The 22,570-nt window shown below is 39.2% G+C and overlaps 1 protein-coding gene and 1 pseudogene across 8 annotated transcripts in view; both read left to right on the top strand.

Annotated features, from left to right (window-relative positions):
* Nucleotides 1–22,570, top strand: part of TXNRD1 (thioredoxin reductase 1) — a 138,532-nt gene that overhangs the window by 20,381 nt on the left and 95,581 nt on the right. For 2 of the 8 annotated variants that reach the window (XM_072844290.1, XM_072844294.1), the window contains exons 2-4: nucleotides 6,914–7,086; nucleotides 7,775–7,832; nucleotides 12,365–12,425. In XM_072844290.1, the coding sequence (XP_072700391.1) occupies nucleotides 12,386–12,425 (40 nt within the window). In that variant the 5' untranslated portion in view covers nucleotides 6,914–7,086; nucleotides 7,775–7,832; nucleotides 12,365–12,385. Of the gene's footprint in view, nucleotides 1–6,913; nucleotides 7,087–7,774; nucleotides 7,849–9,070; nucleotides 9,149–12,364; nucleotides 12,426–22,570 lie in introns of those variants that run through there. The other 6 variants (XM_072844283.1, XM_072844293.1, XM_072844286.1 and 3 more) reach the window with 5 other exon arrangements.
* On the top strand, nucleotides 20,006–20,427 carry LOC140643003 (ATP synthase F(0) complex subunit C2, mitochondrial pseudogene; annotated as a pseudogene).

Genomic DNA, 22,570 nt, shown 5'->3' with positions numbered 1-22,570 from the left:
GCCCTGGGTAGCATTGACATTTTCACAATATTAATTCTTCCAATCTGTGAGCATGGAATATTTTTCCATCTCTTTGTGTCTTCCTCAATTTCTTTCAGAAGTGTTCTATAGTTTTTAGGGTATAGATCCTTTACCTCTTTGGTTAGGTTTATTCCTAGGTATCTTATGCTTTTGGGTGCCATTGTAATTGGGATTGACTCCTGAATTTCTCTTTCTTCAGTCTCATTGTTAGTGTATAGAAATGCCACTGACTTCTGGGCATTGATTTTGTATCCTGCCACACTGCTGAATTGCTGTATGAGTTCTAGCAATCTTGGGGTGGAGTCTTTTGGGTTTTCTATGTACAGTATCATGTCATCTGCGAAGAGGGAGAGTTTGACTTCTTCTTTGCCAATTTGAATGCCTTTTCTTTCTTTTTGTTGTCTGATTGCTGAGGCTAGGACTTCTAGTACTATGTTGAATAGCAGTGGTGAGTGGACATCCCTGTCGTGTTCCTGATCTTAGGGGAAAGGCTCCCAGTGTTTCCCCATTGAGAATGATATTTGCTGTGGGCTTTTCATAGATGGCTTTTAAGATGTTGAGGAATGTTCCCTCTATCCCTATACTCTGAAGAATTTTGTTCAGGAATGGATGCTGTATTTTGTCAAATGCTTTCTCTGCATCTATTGAGAGGATTATATGGTTCTTGTTTTTTCTCTTGCTGATATGATCAATCACATTAATTGCTTTATGAGTGTTAAACCAGCCTTGCATCCCGGGGATAAATCCCACTTGGTCATGGTGAATAATCTTCCTAATGTATTGTTGTATCCTATTGGCTAGTGTCTTGTTGAGAATTTTTGCATCCATGTTCATCAGGGATATTGGTCTAGAATTCTCCTTTTTGGTGGGGTCTTTGTCTGGTTTGGAATTAAGGTGATGCTGGCCTCATAGAACGAGTTTGGAAGTATTCCATCTCTTTCTATCTTTCCTAACAGCTTTAGTAGAATAGGTATGGTTTCTTCTTTAAGCGTTTGATAGAATTCCCCTGGGAAGCCATCTGGCCCTGGACTTTTGTGTCTTGGGAGGTTTTTGATGACTGCTTCAATTTCCTCCCTGGTTATTGTCCTGTTCAGGTTTTCTATTTCTTCCTGTTACAGTTTTGGTAGTTTGTGTTTCCAGAAATGCTTCCATTTCTTCTAGATTGCCTGATTTATTGGCATATAGCTGCTCATAATATGTTTTTAAAATTTTTTGTATTTCCTTGGTGTTGGTGGTGATCTCTCCTTTCTCATTCATGATTTTATTGAGTCTTTTCTCTCTTCTTTTTAATAAGGCTGGCTGATGGTTTATCTATCTTATTAAATCTTTCAAAGAACCAACTCCTGGTTTTGTTGATCTGTTCCACAGTTCTTCTGGTCTCTATTTCATTGAGTTCTGCTCGAATCTTTATTAACTCTCTTCTTCTGCTGAGTGTAGGATCTATTTGCTGTTTTTTCTCCAGCTCCTTTAGGTGCAAGTTAGCTTTTGTATTTGAGTTCTTTCCGATTTTTGGATGGATGCTTGTATTGCGATGTATTTCCCCCTCAGGACTGCTTTTGCTGCATCCCAAAGATTTTGAATGGTTGTATCTTCATTCTCATTAGTGTCCATGAATCTTTTTAATTCTTCCTTAATTTCTTGGTTGACCCTTTCATCTTTTAGCAGGATGGTCCTTAACCTCCACATGTTTGAAATCCTTCCAAACTTCTTGTGATTTAGCTCTAATTTCAGGGCACTGTGGTCTGAGAATATGCAGGGAACAATCCCAATCTTTTGGTTTTGGTTAAGACCTGATTTGTGACCCAGTATGTGGTCTATTCTGGAGAAAGTTCCATGTGCACTTGAAAAGAATGTGTATTCAGTTGCGTTTGGATGTAAAGTTCTGTAGATATCTGTGAAATCCATCTGGTCCCGTGTATCATTTAAAGCTCTGTTTCTTTGGAGATGTTGTGCTTAGAAGACCTATCGAGTGTAGAAAGCGCTACATTGAAATCACCAAGTATAAGTGTATTATTATCTAAGTATGTCTTAACTCTGGTTATTAATTGGTTGATATATTTGGCAGCTCCCACATTCAGGGCATATATATTGAGGATTGTTAAGTCCTCTTGTTGGATAGATCCTTTAAGTATGATATAGTGTCCCTCTTCATCTCTCACTACAGTCCTCGGGATAAATTTTAGTTTATCTGATATAAGGATGGCTACCCCTGCTTTCTTTTGAGGATCATTTGTATGGTAAATGGTTCTCCAACCTTTTATTTTCAGGCTGTGGGTGTCCTTATGTCTAAAATGAGTCTCTTGTAGACAGCAAATAGATGGGTCCTGCTTTTTTATCCAGTCTGAAAACCTGCCCCTTTTGATGGGGTCGTTAAGCCCATTCACATTCAGAATTACTATTGAAAGATATGAGTTTAGTGTCATCATGTTACCTATTCAGTCCCTGTTTTTGTGGATTGTTCCACTGGACTTCTTCTTAAAGGGGAATTTTAAGAGTCCCCTTAATATTTCTTGCAGAGCTGGTTTGGTGGTCACATATTCTTTCAGTTTTGCCTATCTTGGAAGCTCTTTATCTCTCCTTCTATTCTGAATGAGAGCCTTGCTGGATAAAGTATTCTTGGCTGCATGTTTTTCTCATTTAGGACCCTGAGTATATCCTCCAGCCCTTTCTGGCCTGCCAGGTCTCTGTGGAGAGGTCTTCTGTTAATATTATATTTCTTCCCATATAAATTAGGGATTTCTTGTCTCTTGCTGCTTTAAGGATCTTCTCTTTATCTTTGGAATTTGCAAGCTTCACTATTAAATGTCGAGGTGTTGAACAGTTTTTATTGATTTTAGCGGGGGGGGGATCTCTCTATTTCTTGGATCTGAATGCCTGTTTCCCTTTCCAGATTAGGAAAGTTTTCAGCTATGATTTGTTCAAATACATATTCTGGACCTCTGTCCCTTTCGGCGCCTTCAGGAACCCCAATTAAACATAGATTTTTCTTCCTCAGGCTGTCACTTATTTCCCTTAATCTATCCTCATGATCTTTTAATTGTTTGTCTCTTTTTTCCTCAGTTTCCCCCTTTGCCATCAACTTGTCTTCTATGTCACTCACTTGTTCTTCTACCTCTTTAAACCTCGTCGTTAGGACCTCTAGTTTGGATTGCATCTCATTTAATTGATTTTTAATATCAGCCTGATTAGATCTAATTCTGCAGTCATGAAGTCTCTTGAGTCCTTTATGCTTTTTTCTAGAGCCACCAGTAGTTTCTAGAGCCACCAGTAGTGCTTCAGCTAATTTGAATTTGGTTTCTGTCACTTGCAATGGGGTGAGCCCTGAATAATACAGTGGTATTATCTATTGGGTGAAGTCTGAGATATTCTGAATACAAAAATGTAGATGTGACAAGAATTTGACAGACATGTCAATTCTAGTTTTTCTTAATAAACTGAAAAAAAGTCTACAATTCATTGAATATGAAAAAAAAAAAAAAAAGCACGCATGCCTATGAGACACCTGGGTGACTCAGTGGTTGAGTGTCTGCCTTCAGCTCAAGTCGTGATCCCGGGGTCCTGTGATCGAGTCCCACATCAGGCTCCCCGCAGGGAGTCTGCTTCTCCCTCTGCCTGTGGTCTGCCTCTCTGTGTGTCTCTCAAAAATAAATAAATAGGGATCCCTGGGTGGTGGAGCGGTTTGGCGCCTGCCTTTGGCCCAGGGCCCGATCCAGGAGACCCTGGATCGATTCCCATGTCGGGCTCCTGGTGCATGGAGCCTGCTTCTCCCTCTGCCTGTGTCTCTGCCTCTCTCTCTCTCTCTCTCTCTGTGACTATCATAAATAAATAAAAAAAAATTAATAAAAAAAAATAAAAATAGATAAATAAATAAATAAATAAAATCTTAAAAAAAAAAGCACCCATGTCTCAGATTTAGAGATTTCTATATCCCTTTTTACTTTATTTCAGTTAGTAATATTTGAATGGCATATAAAAATACAGTCACTTAGTTTTTGACCCTGTCTTGACCACGTATAATAGGGGTGATTTTTTAAAAATTTAAAATTAACTAGCACTTAAAAAACTTTTTATAAAAATAATACTTATGGTTTAAAAACACATAATACAAAAGATTTTATGATGAAAAATGAAAGTCAAGCTTAGGGGGCAGCCCCTGTGGCTTAGTTGTTTAGCATCACCTTCAGTCCAGGGCGTGATCCCGGACAGGATCGAGTCCCACATCGGCTCCCTGGAGCCTGCTTCTCCCTCTGCCTGTCTCTCTTTCTCTCTCTCTCTCTCTCTCTCTCTCTCATAAATAAATAAAATCTAAAAAAAAAAAAGTCAAGCTTAGTAGAGATAACCATCGTTAACATTCTTGAGATTAGCAGATTTTGTTAATACTTTGTGCAAATATTGTTCTGAGTGCTGTGTCAGTATGGCACACTAGTTAAAGGCAAGGGTTCTACTCTTATATTCATGGTCAATTTATTTTTGACAGAGTTCCTAAGACATTTCAATGGGGAAAGAATAATGTTTTTAACAAATGGTGCTGGGACAACTGGATATCTACATGCAAAAGAACGAAGTTGGACCCCTTCCTTATACCCTACACAAAGATTAACTCAAAATGGATTATAGAACTAAACGTAAGAGATAAAACTATAAACTCCTAGAAGAAAATTATAGGAGTGAATCTTTGTGATTTTTGATTAGACAACAATTTCTTAGATACAGCATCAAAAGCACGAGAAAACAAAATAGATAAGTTAGATTTACTGAGTTAAAAATGTCCGGGCTTCACAGAACACCATCAATTAAAGGGGGAAAAAAAACCCTATAGAATAGGAGAAAAATTTCACAGGTCATATAGATAAGGGATTTATATCCAGACTATCTGAGGAACTCTTGTAACTTAGGGGTGTTTGGCTGCCTTAACAGTATAGCAGGTGACTCTTGATCTCAGGGTCATGAGTTCAAGCCCTACATTGGGTGTGGAGTCTACTTAAAAAAAAAAAAAAAAACTTTTACGATTTAGCAATAAAAAGACAAATAGCCCAATTAGAAAGCGGGAAAAGGATCTGAACAGACATTTCTCCAAAGAAGAAATATATCTATATCTTCTATAGATATAGATATATAATCAATAAGCACATGAAAAGTTGCTCAGCATTATTAGCCCTCAGAGAAATACACATGAAACTACAATGAGACACCACTCCACATCTACTAGGATGGCTCAAATCAAAAAGTAAATAGTAAGTATTAGCAAGGTTGTGGAGAAATTGGGGCCCTCATCTATCACTGATGGGAATGTAAAATGTTACTGCTTTGGAGAACAGTTTGATGGTTCCTCCTAAGATTCATACTCCTAGGCATTTACTCAAAAAACAAAAACAAAAACAAAAACTGAAGACAGGTATTCAAAACCTGTGCACAAATGGTCATAGCAGCTCTGTCCATAACAGCCAAAAAGTGGACACAACCTAAATGCCCATCAACTGATGAATAGATTAAAAAATGTATATTCCTACAATGGACTATTATTTAACAATAAAAAAGAAAGCACTGACACATGCTACAGCATAGATGAACCTTAAAAAATATAACAATAAATTACAAAAGACTACATATTATATAATTCCATAGAGTAGTTGTTGCCGAGGGGAATAAGGAGAAGGGCTGGGGGGGCGGCGGGGAATGGAGAGCAGCTTCTAATGGCTACAGGGCTTCTTTTTTGAGGTGATGAAAATGTTCTAGATTTGATTGTGATGATAGTTGCCCAACTTGAACTAAAAAAAAAAAAAAAACATTTAATTATATACTTTCCATTGGTGAATTCTATGGTATATAAATTATATAGCAATAAAGCTGGGTTTTTTGAAGTATGGGTTCCAGAGAATTAAGATGTACTTTGAATCTCAGTTCTGTCACTTACTGTGGGGAAGTTGCTTAACCTCTCTGAATCTGTTTCCTTATTTGCATAAATAGGGATGATGGTATTTACATTATGATATCCTTGTAAAGATTAAATGAGATGATGCATGCAAATATCGGATACTCCCTGTCTAGTTCTGAGTAAACATTAATATCAACTATGAAGATGATGAGGAGGTTGAAGAAGAATGGGTAGTTAGACAAGCAAAAATGAGAGGAAATAACTTGTGGAGTAGGTAATAAGGGTAGGATCAAGCTTGCTTTGCTTGTGGCCCTGGAGAAGATAGCTAGTTTAAAATATTTACAAGCCAGAGGTAGCAATCTCTCCGTGGTTTTTGTCTGGCTATGATGCCTGAGATGATAGTGGTGTCATGTGGGGTAACATACCACTGAGTTGGGTCATGTGTACTAAGGTGCCAGTTTGGGCTGCCACAGAATCCTGGGGAGGAAAACAGAATCTGAAGTCATTTTTTTAAAATCTTGCTGTGCCTGTGGTCTGAAGATCCTGTTTCTGCTTGTCCAGAAGTTAGCTAGAGGGAAAGGAATGAGCCTTGATTTGAGTTGCCTGTTCCAGTGCTCCGAGCAGGGTTGTGTGAGAAGGGGATGTAGTCTCTGAACTTTGGCCCCTCTGCATTTATACCATGGGCAGGGTCGGGGTGAGGTCATATGTGGCCCTCAATGTCCAGACCTGTCACTTAGTTTCCTGCCTCAGGAAGTTTCAGTCTCTTCCCTTTTTTTATCAGCCCCCAACTAATCTCGAATGTAACAAAAACAAATTGGAAATATCCAGTGAGTTGCCAGGAGTCTCCGGTCAGATGACAGAATTTAATGTGTAATCCACCTTAGAGTCCTTCCTCAGACTCCTTATTTTGGTGGTTGGAGCTAAAATTGTGAGGCTTGTCGAGTAAACTAATTTTAGGAAATGCATCATCATGTTTTCCTTTCTGATAATTACCATCTTTGCTTCCATTTCTTCTAGCTAAGGACCATTTCCCTTGTCAGCCTTTGCCAGAAAACCCAGCCATTGGTGTGAGCAGACCCTCAGGGTCCACCAGCACAAGCCTCTTGGACCCCAGAGCCCGGCTCAGGGCCTATATAGATAGCCACCCTGTAGTCATTGTCAGCAAGTCCGCATGCAAGCGCTGTGCTGAGGTAAGCCTTCAGCCTCTAGGAGCTGCGATAAACTGTTGCCTTAGAGAAATTTGACAGACTTCTGAGCTCAGCTGTGAGTCATTGGATTTCACCTGAGGAAGGGGTTTGCGTGGTTGTAAGTTGCTTCAGAAACCTTGGAGGGTGATGCTTTGAGAACAAAAGGTTGCTTGAGTAATCTCCTGACTTTCCAAAATACTAGATACTTTCAGGTAATCAAGGGTCAGGCAAAGTCGGGGTGGGAACTCCCAAACCAGGTGATTGGCTGCTCTTTTAGGCACTTCTACAGAGAATATTTCCTAGGAGCTGTTACTTAAGATATTGCTAAATTTTGTTAAGTATCTCTTCATGCTCATCATGGGGAAAATGACTTCCCAAAGAATAAACTGTGCTTCCTACTTGGTTCTTAGAGAAAAGGTCAATGATCACAGCCATGGAGAGGGTTGGTTTAGTCCTCCCTGATTTAACCACAGAATGATGTCGAGAATTAATAGACAAATCTGATCAGGTGCTTTATGGGAAGGTTGAGGATGTTTAAATGTCACTGAAGCTTAGCTTTAGATTATACTCAGGGTAGCTCCAGGATTTGACACAGTGGATTCTTAAGTGAACATAGCTGACCTTTTGTCAGGGTTCACCTGTAATTTATTAAGTTCAGTTTTCTCTGTTTATCTCTTGATTTATTTTCCAGCTCTCAAGGAGACTGAACTCAGAAGCCTTTATATTCTGGAAGCCTTACACAGAGACAGGTTTCTTGGACTCCTGGTTTGTGTGTGTGTGTGTGTGTGTGTGTATGCGTGCTTCTCTTGTAAATAAAAAGGAAAGTGGGCAAGCAGTGGAAATATTGAAAGTAGGCAAAACCTTTCATGTTTGTTTCTCATCCCAACATAGTCTGCCTCAGTGTCACCTGGGGCTTCACCTCTATTAACATCATTGTGGAACCTTTCGTGTAGTCCATCATGTTGGGAACAGGGTTGTAAAGAGGTAGGAGACACAAGTTCCATCCCCAGAAGGTTTAATCAAACTGAGAAGGCAGACATTGGCCTTAAAAAGAAAAATGATCTGGAACACCTGGGTGGCTCAATCGGTTAAGCACCAACTCTTGATTTTGGCCCAGGTCATGATCTCAGGGTCCTGGGATGGAGCCCTGCTTTTTGGCTCCATGCTCAGTGGAAAGTCTGTTTCTCCCTCTCCCTCTGCCCTGCCCCTCCCCTGCTCATGCTCTCTGTCTCTCCTCTCTCAAATAAATAAATAAAATCTTGAAAAGAAAAGAAAAATGACCTAAGGTAAACCATTACATTCTAAATCATTAGCATAGGCAGTAAACATTAGAGAATTTGGAAGAGGGCTGGGTATCAGAAATCCCCTGCATAATTCCCGTCCTCTGGGAACTTCTTTTGAGGCTCTTCCCCCTTGTTTGTGCAATCTGTAAAATAAAGGGCTTGGACTAGTTGACTATTGAGATTCCTGTTAGTTCTGAAATTATGGAGTTGTCTAATCTTTTCTGTTTCCAAATAATGGTCAGGTGCCTGAACTCTGAAGTCGGAGTTTGAATCTTGCCTCTGTGACTTATTAGCCATATGATCTTGGTTAAGGTTTTTATCTATTGTGCATCAGGTTCCTCATCTGTAAAATATGGGTAATAATACACCTATCTCAGAAGTTTGTCGTGAGGATCAAATTAGCTAATATTTATAGAAGCCACAGAACATGCCTGGCACATAGTAAATGCTACATAATGTTTTTTGATTTTTATAAAGATTTTATTTATTTATTTGACAAAGAAAAGGAGAGAGTACAAGCAGGGAGAGAGGAAGGCAGAGGGAGAGGAAGAAGCAGGCTCCCCGCTGAGCAGGGAGCCCTGATGTGGGGCTTGATTTTCAGAACTCTGGGATCATGACCTGAGCCTAAGACAGGTGCTTAACCAACTGAGCTACCCAGGTGCCCCTACATAATGTTTTTTTTTGTTTTTTTTTTTTAATAAAAGAACTACTTGCCCTTCCTGTTTTCCTAACATGACTTCCAACCTTGGATGAGATCTTCTTTCATCAATATTGAGCCTCAGGTAGGTGGAAATCAACAAGTATCCGATTCTATTCCTACTATAGCTACTCCTATTAAAAAGTGGCTATTTTTTTTCCTAAACTAACAACTCCCTTCAAAACTCTATGCACCTGGTGGTGTAATGAAAGAACACCTGGATTTGAAAGGGCTCAGTTCTCATTCTGTAAATCAGCTTCCTCAACAGTAAGACTGACAATGCCACCTTATCTGCTATTCTTGTTTATGCACAGCTTCCTTATGAGGACCAGTCATTTTAGATCTATTTGGAAGCCTACAGTACTACACTTGTATTAGGAGCCACCATTGAGTGTTTACTGTGTGCAAGGCAATGTTTGGTCACTCTAGTTGTATTTTAAAACACTACTAAAAAATTGGAAAATTGCATTTTTCACCCTGCTCTAGTCCTGCAGCAAAGAACTGGGCTAGCCTGGCCAGGATTGCTAGTAGCTATAGGCAGTTTCATTGCATGTTCCCTACAATTGCCCATCTCTTTGACCTATAATTATTCTTATTTTACACTCTTTTCCCTGAATTCATTTCCTAAGTCTCCTCCCTGACTCTGAAAAGACAAAACCTCCTTTTCCTCAATTAAATATGCTCTAGGAATGGTGAACATTTCCTGTAAAATTTGTGGTAGATCTTGCATATTTATTGTGTTAAAATGCAGGGTAATTCTGGCAACTTTATTTAATGTCATTATCTGAATAATTCCTGGGTATACCAGGGCCTTTGGACAAATATCCCCTAGTTTTACCTTGACAAATACCAGTTCCTTAGCTTTTCTGAATATGTAATATATAAGCTATTCTCAGATTTGTGCCAATTAATATGGAAATTAATTTTCAATTCCTTTGTGAAGGATGGTTAGGTGTCTCTTCTGGTAAAAATAGTGATTTTCTTGAGGGTACAACTTCTATACTTGGCTGTTCATGGTTTTTTTATTTTAATTTTAATTTTCTATTTTATTGTTTTTAAAAGTTACCTTGAAGTAGCATTTCCCCAGGTTATTTCCTTCAGTTTTTTTTAAATTTCCTTCAGTTTTGATTTGATTGTCTAACAGTTGTGAGTAAATCAGAATGGAGAAACTTCAGTTTTATATCTGCACTTAGTCTAATGAATATATATTTCTCTCTGAGATGAGTAAGTAATTTGCATTAATTCAAATTGAGAAATGCCCGCAAAGAAATGAACTTCTACGTAAGTTAGTTTCCCACTTATTGCATAACACATTACGGTGTGTGCTTTGCTTTCATCCTACTGTGATGGCTGGGTTTTAAAGTGCAAAGATAACTTCCTATCTCTTCAGAAATGTGATATTTATTTCTTACAGATATTTCAATGGGAAATTAGATGTATGAAGTTGGAATTAGCAAATGAAGTCTCATATAACTTATCAATTGCCTGACACCCAGATCCACTGCCATTTCTCCATAGTGTGTATATTTTATAGGCAAAGTTGACCATCCTTTACTTCTACCAATTAGAGTATTCTGGAAACCGGTGCTAATGATATTCAATACAGATCTTTAATGTTGTACTGTGGATCAATGAGAAAGTTTCATCAGAGGTTTCTGTTTGTTTTTAAGATTTTACTTATTTATTTGTGAGAGACACAGAGAGAGGCAGAGACACAGGAAGAGGGAGAGGCAGGCTCCTTGTGGGGATCCCAATATAGGACTCGATCCCAGGACCCCGGGATCACAACCTGAGCCGTAGGCAGATGCTCAAGCTCTGAGCCACCCAGGTGCCCCTTATCAGAGTTACAATAACCTACCAAAGAGTTTCTTGAAGTAGGGTCATGTGTACTCTGGAATCTAGAGCTTATATTTTCTACATTTCATATATTGTCACATGTTGATATTTTTAGGAGCTGTTTTTAGGATTACTCTCTATATCTGGAAAATTGTTTGTTTTTATAACAAACTGCAAATGGTTTATTTCTAAAGTTAAGTGGCTAAGGAAGCCTTAAGAGCCCATAATTTTATGTGTTTGTCCTTGTTTATTTTTAGTCTTAGAAAATGAGCATTGGAATAGGAATTAACTTTTGTCCAGATGGTCTCTCAGCTGTAGCTTTCTTTGCCCTTTCCTTAAAGTCCCTCTTTACTCACCTTATCACTCTTCCAAATGATTCTTATCTTTTTAACTGTATGTTGCCGGGGGAACTGAATTCCTACTGGGGCACAGAAGCTGCTCAGAGGAGTGCTAAGAGGAGGGCCCTGAGACTGTGTGAATGAGCTTATTCTTCCATTTTTATCAAAATATAGTCTTTGGTCCTATAAAATTGAAAATTTCTTTCAACCTGCTGTTTCAGTAGTTACATTAGAATGGGACAGGAATACATTCTCTAGATTGGTAATTTCTATGAACCCCAGGCCATAGTTCAGACCTTTTTCATTTTATTGTAGAAGCTGGAGGAAATGTAGTTCTAAATTTTCCTGAAGCATTAATGACAAGCTATTGTGTCTTATTTATAAATGTCATTTTACAGTCCCTTTTATCAGTAATTTGTTATTTAATGGCACAAATTTGGCAAAAGTAACTCTTTATCTTTCCAGGAATTTTTTACCATTATGGTTTGTATAATATTGAGCATATGACTTCTGTAATTGATGTGTTGGTTGAGGTTTACTTGGCCAAAAAATAAATAATACTTTGACTATTGCAGGATGTGTTTTTTTTTTTTTTTTTTTTTTTTATTTTATTTTTTTATTTATGATAGTCATCAGAGAGAGAGAGAGGCAGAGACACAGGCAGAGGGAGAAGCAGGCTCCATGCCAGGAGCCCGACGTGGGACTCGATCCCGGGTCTCCAGGATCGCGCCCTGGGCCAAAGGCAGGCGCCAAACCGCTGCGCCACCCAGGGATCCCAGGATGTGTTTTTTTTCTTAGAGTTTCCACATATGTTTTGGAAATATTAAATATGACAGTGCCTTTTTAAACATGGTTAGTACTAAACCCATTTTATAGTGGGGTAGATGGAGTCACTAAACATGTAAAATGTATTTTATGAAGCTATCTGAGGTGAATCACTGAACATAGAGTAGAATCAACATACTTCAAATAGCCATTAAGTATCATTACTGCCAACAACAGGGAGAATCTTGTGGGTTCTATAAAAATGGGCTGGTAAGTTTGCAAAGGAGAAGCCTGATTAAAGAGGAAAGTAAAAAGCTGGAGAGAAGACTCTTGAAAAGCAATTCTCCCCCTTGTTTTTTCAGGTAAAGAAGTTATTTGAGTCGATGAGTGTTCCGTATTTTTTGCTCGAACTTGATCAAGCAGGTAAGATTCTACTGAATATGTAAAATACATCCGGTGACTGTGCAGTTTATTTAATCTAGTTTGTCTGGTTTTTATTTTTCTCCTTTGAAGTTTTTATTGTTTAGGGAGCTCTTTCCAGTAGATCTCTTTTTTTTGACCATTTAGCCAGACCATTCCAAGGGACTAACTGTATTTGCTTTTTGTCTTTACCTTGTTTATAGCCTTTATATGAGCTTCATGTTGAAATCATTCTTCTTATTAATCCTGAGTCTAGTTACAGATACAGTATTTTCTGGTTTCATGGTAACTATTATTTTTGCAAATTTGCCACCTTTCCAATAAGTTATACCAAATAGTATTTGAAAATAAAAGAGACTCAACTATAGAGATGTGATAATTGGGGTAGAAAGCTCATTTCTAGGGTCAAGAGGAAGGAGGTGGTTGTAGGACAGAAAATTATTATTCCAAAGAATTTTTAAAAAGATTTTATTTATTTATTTGAGAGAGAGTGAGTGAGAGCATGAGCGGGGTTGGGAGTGGGCAGAGAAAGAGGGAGAAGCAGACTCCCTGCTGAACAGGGAGCCAGATGCAGGGCTCCATCCCAGGACCGGGGGAACCATGACCTGAGCTGAAGGCTGATGCTTACCTGACTGAGACACCCAGGCGCTCCTATTTGATGCTTCTAAAGACAGATTCCCTAACACAGAAAGAGACAAAGAGTATGACAGAAATGCCAAAGGTAGATGGGAGATCAGTAAAGGCAAGTGCCAACTATTCAGACATTTTAATTCTGGCAACACTAATCAGACAGGCAGTTCTTTCCCTTTATTGTGGATGTGGCAGTGGATCTACAGATCACAGTTGGGAGCTCCCACTCACCCCTTGGTAAAGTCCTACCTCAGAAAACCTGAAGGACATGAGCTGCAATAGGTTTGACCTGAACCAGCCTCTGTAGTTGAAAGATGGGAGTCTCTTCCTCGATGAGAGAGCTGATGATCCTCTGTGTCCTCACTTGCTGCTTCATCACACAGAATAAGCTCTCTTCCTTCCCAAGCCAGGCAGTTTGTAGGAACAGATCAGGATTTATTTATTTTTTATTTTTATTTTTTTTCAGATAAGGATTTATAGAGTAAGGTAGCAGTTCTCAAAATGTCTGCACACCCCTGGTGTACCTGTGATTTTGGAGGGATCCTTAAGCTCAAAACTGTTTTCTAATAATGTTTAAGATGTTTACTATTTTACTGTCTTGATATATTTTTTTAAGATTTATTTATTAATGAGAGAGAGAGAGGGAGAGAGAGAGGCAGAGACACAGGCAGAGGGAGAAGCAGGCTCCATGCAGGGAGCCCGACGTGGGACTTGATCCCGGGTCTCCAGGATCAGGCCCTGGGCCGAAGGCAGCACTAAACTGCTGAGCCACCTGGGCTGCCCCGTCTTGATATTTTCATTGATGGTGCAAAAGCAGTTGTGGTGAGGCACCTGGGTGGCTCAGTGGTTGAGCATCTGCCTTTGGCTCAGGGCATGATCCAGAAGTCCTGGAATCGAGTCCCACATTGGGCTCCCTGTGAGGAGTCTGCTTCTCCCTCTGCGTATATCTCTGCCTCTCTCTGTGTGTGTCTCTCATGAATAAATAAATAAAATCTTAAAAAAAAAAAAAAGCAGTTGTGGGTAAAAATGCATAAAGTGTTTTTGTTGCATGAAGCACAATGGTTGTCTCAAAGAAAAGCACTTGTACAATTAACAGTTTGCATTGCAAAGTGAACTAGCTGCTTTTCTCATGAAATACCATATATACTTGAAAGAATGACCAGCAGTCAAATTATTCAAATGATATAGATTATTCAGAGCTGGGTATTTGACAGACATTTCCCCTCAAATGAATAAACGAGTCTGTCACTTAAAGGTAAACCACTGACAATATTTGTTGTCCATGATAAAATTTAAGCTTTCAGGTGAAAATAAGAAATTTGGAAGCTGTCCCTGGCATGTGAGCTCAATAGCTTTTCAGTATTTAGTGAATGAATATTTTCTGAATGATCAATGTATGATCTTACAGAGTTGTTCATGGGTAAAAGAGCTATTCAAAGTTTTGGTGCAGTATCAAGGAATATCTGCAATTATCTAAAAAATCTACTGAATATTTATCTTATTTCCAACTATTTGTCTTTGTGAGAGTGGGTTTTTTTTTCATATACTTCTACTACAACAACATATATTACAATATATTGAATACAGAAGCAGATATGAGAATCTGTCTAGTATTAAACCAAGCAGACAAAAAATTGCAAAAATATCAATGCCAACTTTTCATTATTTTCTTTTGGAAAAATACAGTCATTTTTATTTAAAGGATGTTATTTACGTTAACATGTAATGGGTTTACCAATTTTAAGAGAATAAATAAATATTTTTAAAATGTCTTGGTTTTAATTTTTAATGTGGTAAGTTTTAATAGCTATAACCCATACAAACAAAAATTCTTTGAAGTCCTCAATAATTATTTAAGAGTATAAAGGGCTACTGACACCAAAAATTTGACATCTTGAGTTCTAAGGCAAGTAGGAAGAGTGTATTAATCTAACAACATGGGAGGCATCTGGCTGGCTCAGTTGGAAGAGCATGAGACTATCTGGAGGTTGTGAGTTCAAGCCCAATGTTGGGTGTAGAAATTGCTTAAATTAAAAAAAAAAAAAAAAAAATAAACTTTTTAAAAAACAAACAAACAATTAAGAACTTTGGATTCTACGTGATTTACCTGTCTCCAGCACAGGAGGAACACTGTACAACATGTGCTGGGCCTCAGAACCAGCCACACAGGAGAGATACGTGATCAGGTTTGTGTTGGCAAGCAGCTTGTAATTACAAAGCTGGAATTGCTGCTGTGGTCTCTAAGTGCTGGTTTTGTGAATGAATAGTTTTTTATCTGTTTTGGCTTGGCTCTATGAAGAACACTGCCCAGGCATTATTTTCTCACCAGTCTTGGCTACCTAATCTCCTCAGCTCTTGGATCACAGTAGATTCTCAAAGAGCCAGAGGGTCATTTGGTAGGCCAGGGGTGTTTGGTATAGAATGAAGTGGGTGCATTTTTTCACCCAGCTTGTTGAGTATTTGCTGCATGCCAGGCTCTGTACTAAGCACTGGAAACATAGTGGGGAACTGTGTTCTTGTCAAGTTAGACTTGCATTTCCCCCCACTCACAAAAACCCCCTCCTCTTCTTTTAGAGTTGAATGTCTGTGGCAGCCAGTGCAGTGTGCTATCTGATGGGGCTGGTAATGGAGTGCTGCGCACAGAGTTCCTGGTGGCAGTAGTATGATCTCTTAAGGAAAATCAAGAAGGGAAGCTCTGTTGCCAGGAACCTCCCCTGCCACCCTGACAGTTTCTTCTTCCTTATTTTGGGCTATATTTTGGACAAGTCTATATAAATTAAGATTACTATTTGAGAACCATCAAGATCAACTCAGATCTACCAAGATTGGTACTGGAGAGAACTCAGCACCTGGAATGCATGGCATTAGCATCTGTGTATGGGCAGCGGTAATGGGCATAAATGTTTTTCCTCCCTGTGCCAGGGGCTTATGCATATCTTCCTACTTAATCTTCAAAATACCGTCAGTGAGGTAGGTGTGATATCACCTTCTTATGATGAAGAAACAAAATGTAGAAAAGTATTAATATAGAGGATGTATGGCTTGCTAGTGAACCCATGGGTAATTCCTGGTCCCTCCCCTCAGTTTCCTCTGATTACATCCTCAGAGGCTGTCATGACTCACCCTATCTGCCTTATGTATGATGTATGATGTTCATGGCATTGATACTATGATGGGTGTTCCTGGATGGGACAGTGACTTATTGTGACCGGAGGTTATGCAACCTACCACTGTGATAGCTGCACCTTAGCTATCCCTGTGGATGAGCTGTCATTCACAGGGCTTGTTGGTCTGTGAAACCTCTCTCTTGGATTTGGGTATCTGCCCAGCGGCTTCGATCCGAGGAACAGACAACATCAGTGTAGTCATTTTAATCTGGTCTGGAAGCTGCTGCCGCTCTTCAGCTGTTGATATGGAAAACAGATGTAAGGTTTAAGAGGACTCATGTGATAGTTTGCCAGGATGTATGTCTGGATGCCATATGTCACTCACTGGCTTGGGGGTTCTGATGGGTATCATCCTTACCCCGGCTGCTTATGGAGGGCATAGCTTTAATGCCCTTACCCAGAGGGAAAGGAACCAACCTTGACTTAACACATATTTGAGTTATATTGATGAACTTTTTTTTTTCTCATGTCTGTGTTTCACATCTCTCTTGCTTAATCCTCACACTGACCTTGTGTGGCTGCTGGATTTAATTCTACTTTACAAGCAAGGAAGCAGATACTCAGCATTTTAGTAACTTGCTCAGTGTTGCTATGTCAAGCCCAGGCTTGTCTGGTTCCCCAGCTGCCTCTTCAGGGATTTCTTTCTTTTCTTTTTTTCTTTTTCTTTTTCTTTTCTTTTTTTCTTTTCTTTTCTTTCTTTTCTTTCTTTCCTTCCTTTCCTTCTTTCCTTTCTTTCTAGATTTTATTTATTTATGGATGAGAGACAGAGAGAGAGAGGGAGAAGCAGGCTCCATGTAGGGAGCCCAATGTGGGACTCAATCCCGGGACTCCAGGATCATACCCTGGGCGGAAGGCAGACGCTAAACCACTGAGCCACCCATGGATCCCCAGGGATTGCTTTCTTTAAACAAATAAAAACCCCTTACATGCAGAGGTACCCTAGCCCAGCTCAGACCTTACCACTTAGGTACCAATGCTTATTCATTCAACAGATGTGCTTGGGCACTGATTTCTGTGCCAGCCACTGCAGGAGAAAAAAGATGAATAAGGCACAGTCTCATTCTTTAAGATCATCCTATTGGCTTGCATCTGCCTCCCTTCTAATTTCAGTGTGATCTGGTACCTGGAGAGGCTGCAGGATCACAGAGTACTTGTAAGAGCATGTTGCACAAGTGTTTTCCTGATAGAAAAAATGTGGCAAGTAAGGAATTTGTAGTTGTAAACAAAACAAATTAGAAAGCATCCTGCTTTGTTCATTTAGAGTGAATCTAGTGAGGAGTACCTGGCAGAGAGAATAATAAGAGATGAAAGTGGAGAAATCAAGAGGCTTGACGGTAGAGGAAGTGGGGGTCCGTAGGAGATTGTTCTGCTTATTTCAACGAATGAAACTCAAAATGTTCTTTTTTTTTTTTAAAGATTTTATTTATTTATTCATGAGAGACACACACACACACAGAGGCAGAAACACAGGCAGAGGGAGAAGCAGGCTCCATGCAGTGAGCCCAATGTGGGACTTGATCCCAGGACCCTGAGATCATGCCCTGAGCCAAAGGCAGATGCTCAACCACTGAGTTACCCAGGCGTCCCTCAAAATGTTCTTTAGACATTTTGATTTTGCCCATAAAAAGGTTCATTTTAGAGATTTTGTAGAATGCAGTATAATAAAACACAAAAACCACATATAATTGCATCCAGGAGAACCACTATAAATATTTTTGTATGCCTTTTATGTATTCTGCGTTCTGTTTGTTATGTTAAGATGTTTTTGCATGTTATTAAAAGTTTTTAGTGGGCAGCCCCGGTGGCGCAGTGGTTTAGCACCGCCTGTAGCCCAGGGCGTGATCCTGGAGACCCTAGGTCGAGTCCCACATTGGGCTTCCTGCATGGAGCCCGCTTCTCCCTTTGCCTGTGTCTCTGCCTCTCTCTCTCTCTCTCTCTCTCTGCATGAATAAATAAATAAATCTTTAAAAAAAAGTTTTTAGTAATCTTCCCAGTTGCTATAAAATAATAGTCCATATAATATTTTTATTTAGCTATTCCACTTTGGTTGGACAAATAGTCTATTGCTGGTGTTTTCACTATTATGGGATAATAGGTTAGAAATATTTTTCTTTGTACTAAATTTTTTGTTGTATTTAGAATTCTTTTCATAGGATAGATTACTAGAATCAATACCTGGATCAGAGTATTAACATTTCTAAATTTCTAGAGCCTTTTAAATGATGTGGACTAATTGTTAAACTCCACAGATTCAATGAGTTTTCTCTGTATTTAGTGAGTATTAGAAATGATAAGAGGTTTTTAAAAATGATTGTTTGCCAATTTGAGAGATAAAAAAGTGTCATTTTTATTTGTATTTCTTTGACTATTAATGAGGCAGTTTTTTCTATAGGTTGTAGCACTTTATCTGCATTGTATTTCATTTATTGTCCTTTATTATGTGAATTATGTGTTCATGCTCCTCACGTAACAGTAATGATACCAGGAAACCCTTTTATAGCAATATCTAGGAGCTATTGCCATGGCCAATGTTAACTAGTTTAACTACACAGTTCTGTGAAGCCGATATTTCTATTATCTCCATTTCACAGATGAGGAAATCAAGGTACAAAGAGGTCAGACAACTTGCTCAAGGTCATAAAACCAGACTTACTGCTGAACTCTGTTCTAACCTCTGCTGATGATCGTGCAGGTCCTGGTGCTCCTCACTAACTTCCACACCCCCCCTCCCCCGATTGCCTTTTATACCTGTTTCCATGCAGTTTGTGGAAGTAACCACTGCACTGATTGCACCGCTTGTGTATGCTTTGCTCTTAGATAAAGAGCACAGAGAGGACAGAGACCAGTGGTCATGTAGCATTCACATAGGAATCCATATACATACACCTCTATTCAAGTCCATTTCTGTTTTAGAATGAATACGAGGTGGGTGGGAGAGCTGATTATTTAAGAAAACAACTCACACATCTTATGAAAGGATTTCTTTTAAGTAAGAAATAAAAAATACATTTTCCTATCACACAGACCTAGGTTCAAATCCATGCCAGATGGAATAATGTTGTTCCTCTGTTTGAGTTGTAAGGATTAATAGGAGATAATGTTTGTGCCTTAAGTACAGAGAACAAACTAGTAGTTGCCAGAAAAGGGGGAAGTGGGTGGGGGAGATGGGTGAAATAGATAAAGGGGATTAAAACTATACTGAGTAATGTATAAAATTGTTGAAAAAATTATATTGTACACTTGAAACTAACATAAGTGTATGCTAATTATACTTAAATAAAAATAAATTTAGAAAAATAAAAAACAGAATAATGTATATAACACATCTAACATAGTGTTCAATTACTGTCCTCTTCCCAATGTACTTAGGTAAGAAAAAGTTAGATTAAGCTTTTTATGAAGCAAGATAAAGCCAGACATACATTCTAGTAAATTGTTGATTCTTTTCAATCTTTGAACAAATGTTGGAGGGCCTGCTCTTACACATAAATGATAAGAGTTCTGCCCTTTGTGGACTCTATATGTTGTGGGTTATTAGTCACAGGCCACAGGCACCACAGGTGCAAAGAGGGCTCTTTGCTTCTCTGAGCCCTTGTTTCCTCATCTGTCAAGTAGGGGATCTAATGAGGATGTATATAAGAACACCTAGCACTGACACACACTCAGTCCTTAGTAGTAGATGCTAACTCATGTAATATTATGCAGCCATTAAAAAAGATTCACAAAGCTCCCTGTCGTCTCTGCCCTGGGAGCAGCTCTCCGTCTACATCCCCTCATCCCCTGAAAATGTACGCCTGTGCAAAGTTTGTCTCCACTGCCTTCTTGGTCCGGAGCACCTCTCAGCTGTTGAGCTGATGACTGTCGGCAGTGGTGCTAAAACTGACACTGACAGATAAGAGCCTCAGCAGCTGGGCTGCCCCACATCCCCTGACCTCACATATTTCTAGCGGCAGCTTCCGAACCAGCGCCATTTCAAGGGACATTGACATAGCAGCCCCAAGTTCACTGGGGCTGGGGCTGCCACTGTAGGGGTGGCAGGCTCTGGGGCTGGAATTGGGACTGTGTTTGGGAGCCTTATCATTGGTTATGCCAGGAATCCCTCTCTGAAGCAACAGCTCTTCTTCTACGCCATTCTGGGCTTTGCCCTCTTGGATGCCATGGGGCTCTTTGGCCTGATGGTGGCCTTTTTCATCCTTTGCACCATGTGAAGGTGTCCTCTCCACCTCTCATAGGTCTTTCTCCCCTGTCTTGTCTGCTCTGTATGTTCCTTTTCCTATGCCTCCCCAGGAAGCCTGGGGAGAGTGGTTGGCTCAGGGTTTGACAGAGGGAAGACAAACAAATACTATATTCATAAGAAAAAAAAAGTTTTTAATAGCATGGGGAATTTTTCTGTACTATAATAGTTAGTGGAAAAAAGCAGAGTTTAAAATAGTTTTTATAAAATAGTCCCATCTTGTTTTTAAAAGTATAGGAAAAGGACTAGAAAGGTACACTAAATATGAATAATCACTCAACTATTTGTGCATCTATTTTGCTAGTGCAATAGGCACTGAGGAAATACAGGTGAAATGATGTGTTTCTTTGTCAGGGAAAAGTTTGTTTTGTTAAGATCTTATTTATTTATTCATTAGAGTGGGGGCAAAGGGGCAGAGGGAGAGGGAGGAAGAGAGAATCTCAAGCAGACTGGACCAAGTCTCTGCCATTATGACCTGAGCCAAAATCAAGAGTTGGATGCTTAACCCACTGAGCTACCCAGGCACCCCAGGGAAAAGGGTTTTTTTTGTTTTTGTTTTGAGGAAAAGGTTTTAATAAGGGAGACAGACAGTCACAAAGTAGTGTAGGATGAAGTACAGAAAGAAGCCAAACATGCTGCTTTGATTTCTGCTACAAAGAATGGAGGATTGTGGTGGTATTCATTGAGAGAGGAGATGGGATTTAGACTAAGGAAGATGATGAATTTGGTTTTGGACATATAATGATTATCCAATGTGGATATATAGGCTGGTTGGTTTATAGGTCTGCATGAGTGGGAGATACAGATTTGAGAGGGTTTAATTTCTAGGTGAAGTGAATGAAGAAGAGCACTCAGGGAAAGTCTGTGAGTGAAGCAGGAGACTTAGATCTTTTTTTTTTAAGATTTTATTTATTTATTCATGAGAGATACACAGAGAGAGAGGCAGAGGGAGAAGCAGGCCCCACGCAGGGAGCCCAATGTGGGACTCGATCCCAGGACTCCAGGATCACACCCTGGGACGAAGGCAGACGCCAAACCACTGAGCCACCCAGGGATCCCCCAGGAGACTTAGATCTTGATTGCATCCAGAGGGTAAGATTCTGAATGATGTCTTTTTCTTCCTTTGCTTTATTTATATATATTTTTAAACATCCTATAATGCAAATGTGTTTCCTATAGTGTAATATAAGTGTTTTAGTTAGTTTTTAGTTTGGTCTCATGTGACAACAAACCCAAAATAACAATGGCTTATACTAGATATAAGCTTAGTTTTCTCTCACCTAAAAGAAGTCTAAATAGAGTAGTCTGTCCAGGACTGGTGTGATACTCCACAGCGCTGGATCCAATATTGAGTCCTCCTGTATTCATGGCCCATACTCCTCAGCATTTGTCTTCCATCTAATGTCCCAAGATGGGGATTCCAACTACAGCCATCAATTGAAAGAAGAGCTGAAGGAGGACTGCCTTTACTATTTAAGAACATTTCCTGAAAGTTGCACTTGATAGAGTGCTTATGTCTTATTGACATAAGCAGAATTTAGTCACTTAGCCATATATATGGTGAAAGGAGACGGGGAAATGAAACCTTTATTTGGGGAGTCAAGTACACAGTTAAAAATCAAGAGTCCAGTTAGTGATGCTAGTTCATCTTGGTTTTGCCTGCAGAATAGCTGAGGTTGGTTCACCTGAAGATTAGTATAATAATTTCCATATAAACCATACATTTATTTCCTATTTAAATCACAAGTATAGAGGCACCCTGCTATGGTCATTACATGATGGTAGTGAGGTGGGAAATATTTTGCGGTCTTAGAAAGGCCAGTGACTGAAAAAGGACTGAACTAGAGGCCTGGTAATCTCACTTAATGTTTAACATTGACCAGGACTTATCAAGAGGAGTAGGAAGTAGTCCAGCTTTGTCCATTACAACATGGCCTCAAAAAAGTTTCTGAGAATATTGAAGATTATTATAGATATTGTAAATCTGTAGATAAAGAAGTTCAGAAATATTTTAGTAGAGAACTATATAATGTTCTCATTTGTCTTTACAGTGGAAAAGTTAGTCTTACTACATCTATGGTTATAAATGAGACATAGATCACTCTCTGTTCAAATCA

The sequence above is a fragment of the Canis lupus genome, chromosome 11, assembly GCF_048164855.1.
Source record: "Canis lupus baileyi chromosome 11, mCanLup2.hap1, whole genome shotgun sequence".
NCBI lineage: Eukaryota > Metazoa > Chordata > Mammalia > Carnivora > Canidae > Canis > Canis lupus.
This window is presented reverse-complemented; position numbering and strand designations above follow the sequence as displayed.